General features: G+C 47.7%; 1 protein-coding gene across 1 annotated transcript in view; it reads left to right on the top strand.

Annotated features, from left to right (window-relative positions):
• The window catches only part of ZC3H3 (zinc finger CCCH-type containing 3), a 132,221-nt gene that overhangs the window by 66,317 nt on the left and 61,599 nt on the right, over positions 1-4,305 (top strand). Inside the window, exon 5 of the mRNA XM_018558960.1 lies at positions 3,450-3,594. Within this exon, the coding sequence (XP_018414462.1) occupies positions 3,450-3,594 (145 nt within the window). The remainder of the gene's footprint in view (positions 1-3,449; positions 3,595-4,305) is intronic.

Genomic DNA, 4,305 nt, shown 5'->3' with positions numbered 1-4,305 from the left:
CGCAACTGTCACTCTTATTGTTACCTTAACCTTCTCCTAACCACAATTGTCCCTTTTATTGTCCTGAATCTCCCATCCTACTCCCCCACAAGTGTCACTCTTATTGACCTGATCCCCCTTCCTTCCCACAACTGTCCTCCTTACTGTCCTGATCCGCAATCCTTCTCTTCCCCACAACTGTCCTTATTGTTCTGATCCCCCAACCTTCTCTCCACCACAGCTGTCCCTCTCTTATTGCCCTGAATCCCCATCATTCTGCCCAACTGTCCTTCCTATTGTCATGAATCTCCCATCCTTCTCCCCCACAACTGTCCTTATTGTCCTCAATCCCAACCATTCCTGCCCCTCTTTTTGTCCTGATCTCCACCAAAACTGTCCTTGTTTGTGTCCTAAATACTTACCCATCTACCCACAACTGCTCCTCTTATTGTCCTGATTCCTCATCCTTCTTTCCCAATACTGGCCCTCTTATTGTCCTGATCCCCTGACTTTTTCTCCAAAACTGTTCTTGTCCTGAATCCCCATCCTTTTCCCCTACAATTGTCCCTCTTATTGTGTGTCCCCCATCTTTCTTTCCCACAAGTGTTTTTTCTTATTGCCCTAATTCTCCCATCCTTCTCTCTCCCACAATTGTCCCTCTTATTGTCCTGAATCCCCATCCTTCTACCCCACAGCTGCCCCTCTTATTTTTCTGATGCCCCATCCTTCTCTCCCCCTCACCTGTCCATCTTATTGTTCTGATCCACCTCCTACCCCATAAGTGGCCCTGTTATTGTCCTTATCCCCTGTCCTACTGTCCCACAATTGTGGGACCCATCATTGTGGGTGCCGGAGGGTAGCAGGGAGAAAGAGCAGTTAACTTCCGGGATTCGGTGATCTCCTCTCCACTGAATGAAGCTGAAAGCCACAATGATTTAATCACTTCCAGCTTCTAAGCGGTCAGCCGGGGAAGAAGCTTATCAAGAGCAATCTGTGCTTGAACAGCTTCATTGAAGTGGAAAGGTGACATTAGGGGTCTAATAGGACAAACGCGTCTCTGGGAGGGTAACGGGTTAAAGTGACATTAAACCCTCAGATTTTTTAACATAAAACAATACTGTAATGTGCGCCTTACTGTAATCCATGGTTGTTTCCCTTCTCTTTGCTGCTCTTCCTTTTAAATCCTCATCTCTTCTCATGCTGGGCAGAACTTATGTGTTGCTGCAGACTGCCTTGTCTCAGGAATGGATACACGGTGTCTGTGTATACGTTTGTATAGGCTTGTAATCTGAGCCAGCACTACAGGAAGAGGCCCTGAGCTGAAAAGGGAAGTTCTCCCCCCACAGCATGAGAAGACATGAGGATTTAAAAGGAAGAGCAGCAAAGAGAAGGGAAACTACCATGGATTACAGTAAGGCGCACATTACAGTATTGGTTTATGTTAAAAAATCTGAGGGTTTAATGTCACTTTAAGGTGCATTTTTCATGCAACAACAACAAAAAAATCTTGTCCAGTGTCCTTCAAGTGTTCGTTTCTTGTTATTTTTAATGGGGAAGTAATGTAAATGGGTCCAGGTTGGCACGAGTGACTGTCGCTGACCGTGGTGCTCTCTTGCTGGTAAAGCTGGCGGTGTGCAGGCAGGAAGTGGCACTTGGTTCTGTTCTATCCTCTCACCCTTCTCGGTGCTTTCTGGGATTTCAGAACCTCCAACGCCTCTTGCCCCTCTCCTGGCAAACCCTTCAGCAATACTTTTTTTAATGTGCCATAACCGCTTTATTAGCGGTTGCGACGCGCCTCAACAGACACGAATGGAGACAGTCATTATGCGGCAATGCCTCCCGGACACGTCACGCTCTCTCTTCTTTTTATTGCGTCGGTGTTCTAACAGAATCCCGGACTGCATTAGAAATCTGGACTGGGTCAAGAGGTGAGTGGGTCCAGAAATTTCACAGGCTATTTGCCTGGATTGCACATATGCCGGGAAGCGCGTCCGGATAATTCACAGGCAAGGCACCGCTTTCCAGCACAAGGTAGAGATAAGACACCGGCACTTGAACACGTCAGCTTAGTTGGAGTGCCGGTGTCTTCCGTCGACTACCACTGCACCTGCCAGTCGATTTTGAATTAAGCGGTTAGGACTGCGATAGGTTCATGGACTACGACTGCCAAGCACATGTGCAATTGGAAGTGACATTTGTGGACGCAATCAGGGGATCTGAGCATGCGCGTTAAGCCCACGTCCCCCCTCCAGATCAGCAGCTCAGAGCTTGTGCGTGCAGTCGACGCCCCCGGAAGTGGCACATGGGTCCAGTTTTCTAATGGGTCCAGGATTCTATCAGAAAACCAGCACGACACCAGCACACATGTGTACTCCACAGTGCACTGGCCATTGAACTATTACACATGTGCGTTTCATAGGAGGCAGGGAGGCTTTAAACCCACTTCTCTTCTGCTTGACTGTAACGCACGTGTGAACTCGGCCAAACGCATTGAAGTGATAAAAATACAAAGTTACAAGGAATTTTTTCACCGGTATAGGAGGCCAAATAAGATGAGGTAACAGGAGACGTAGGGAGCCCAGTGGCGGAGGGCGAGGGGACCGTGGCTTCCACCGTCGCACGTTGTACAGTTTACCCTCAGGTCACACGTTAGGCACTAACGACGTGTAAAACAAGTGGCGTTGGGAGATTTCCCCCGGCCGGTTATGAAGACGCGTGATTTATTAGACTCATAAAAGAACATCAATTTGTCTGCCGTTTCCTGCGCAGCTTGTTAGTCGGATCCTCCCGCAGCCCGGCCAGCGATCATCAGTCCCTGACAAGCATCGGGATGAAGCCCCTGAGAGCCATTCATACAGCTTAGTTTGTGTTCCGGATAATGTGAGAATCCAGAGCTGGACCGATTACAAATCGCTGACAAGATGGCTGCGTGATTGCAGCGCAGGGGATTATTCCGTCTGCGCCGCTATCTGTCTGCTTCCCTTTATCAGGCCGTGGCTATGGATCCTTCGCCAGTGCCGGCTGGGCCTTGTAGTGCAGGCACGGGTGATGGGACATGGCGTGCATTGTTGTGTGCCGGAGCACATTAGAGCCGTATTACAACGGAAGGTATATAGATTGTCCACCGCAAATCCCCAAAATTGGGGGTGTATCGTTTCCAGGAAAGTGGGCGGAGCCGTGCAAATGTTTCCTTCATGCTCCTTAACCTGCTGTCCAATGCACCTAGTCAGACCATGTGCACAGTGCTCATTCAATGCTATGTTGTTCCCTTGGTGCAGGTGCATTGGCAGCTACTGTAATGAGCTCATTGGGGTGCCATTCTAAGTAAATAGCAATGTAACACACAAAGCTCCTTTTTAAGAGCCCTCAGCCCTGATGCAAGCAGTGGGAGGCATCATTTAAAGATTTCGGTAACTTCTTTGTTTTCTAATGAACACATTGTCAGGCCCTGATGTCATGTTTGTCTCCAGCAGGCACCCCGTTGTCCTCTGTGAAGACCCCCTCTTCTAGTCGGATGATAAAGACACGTTACAGGATTGTGAAGAAAATCAGCAGCCCTCCTCTCATCTCCTCCCCATGGTCTACACTAAACACGTCTCATTACTGGAGGAGCCGGTAAGTCTGACGCCATCTATCCTCAGTGGCCAGCTTGGCATGCTGGCGATGTGGCACAGCCAGTGTTAATACATAGAACAGGTCAGGGGCAGAGGGGGTATTGCATAAGATGTTCGGTGGGATGTTCTGCTTTTGGGCAAGCAGAATGGTTGGGCTGGAACATCTTTGGTCATTTTACTGCATGAATAAATTACTGACGGCACAATACACAGCAAAGTTTTATATTTTTGAGAGAGTCGCCTTTTGCCATTAAAAAGCCCGTCCTTGAGCTCCAATCAGCTGACTGTCCCGGATGATGTCTGCTGCAGGCGGGAGAAAGCATTTCCTTTGTCTCTTCTTCGCCAGTAAGGGAATGTGACAGCTTCAGCTACCAGGATGTAGGTTGGAAGACTCTGACCACCATTCAACTGGGAGGAGGAGCTTACAATCTGCTGGGTATGATGGAGGATACAGAAGGCAGAAGAGCTTACACTCTATTAGGATATAAGGGAGGATACAGGAGGTAGAAGAGCTTACACTCTATTAGGGTATAAGTGAGGATACAGAAGGTAGAAGAGCTTACAATCTATTAGGGTATAAGGGAGGATACAGAAGGTAGAAGAGCTTACAATTTATTAGAGAATTAAGTAGTAATGTGGAGGATTTAATTATGATAATTTGTGTTATTTTTGTTAAATATAATTTTATTTTAATATATAATATCTGAACATG

Source organism: Nanorana parkeri, unplaced genomic scaffold (assembly GCF_000935625.1).
Source record: "Nanorana parkeri isolate BGI_ZX_2015 unplaced genomic scaffold, ASM93562v1 scaffold371, whole genome shotgun sequence".
NCBI classification, from domain to species: domain Eukaryota; kingdom Metazoa; phylum Chordata; class Amphibia; order Anura; family Dicroglossidae; genus Nanorana; species Nanorana parkeri.
Note: the sequence above shows the minus strand (reverse complement) of the source record. Positions and strands in the feature narration are given on the sequence as shown.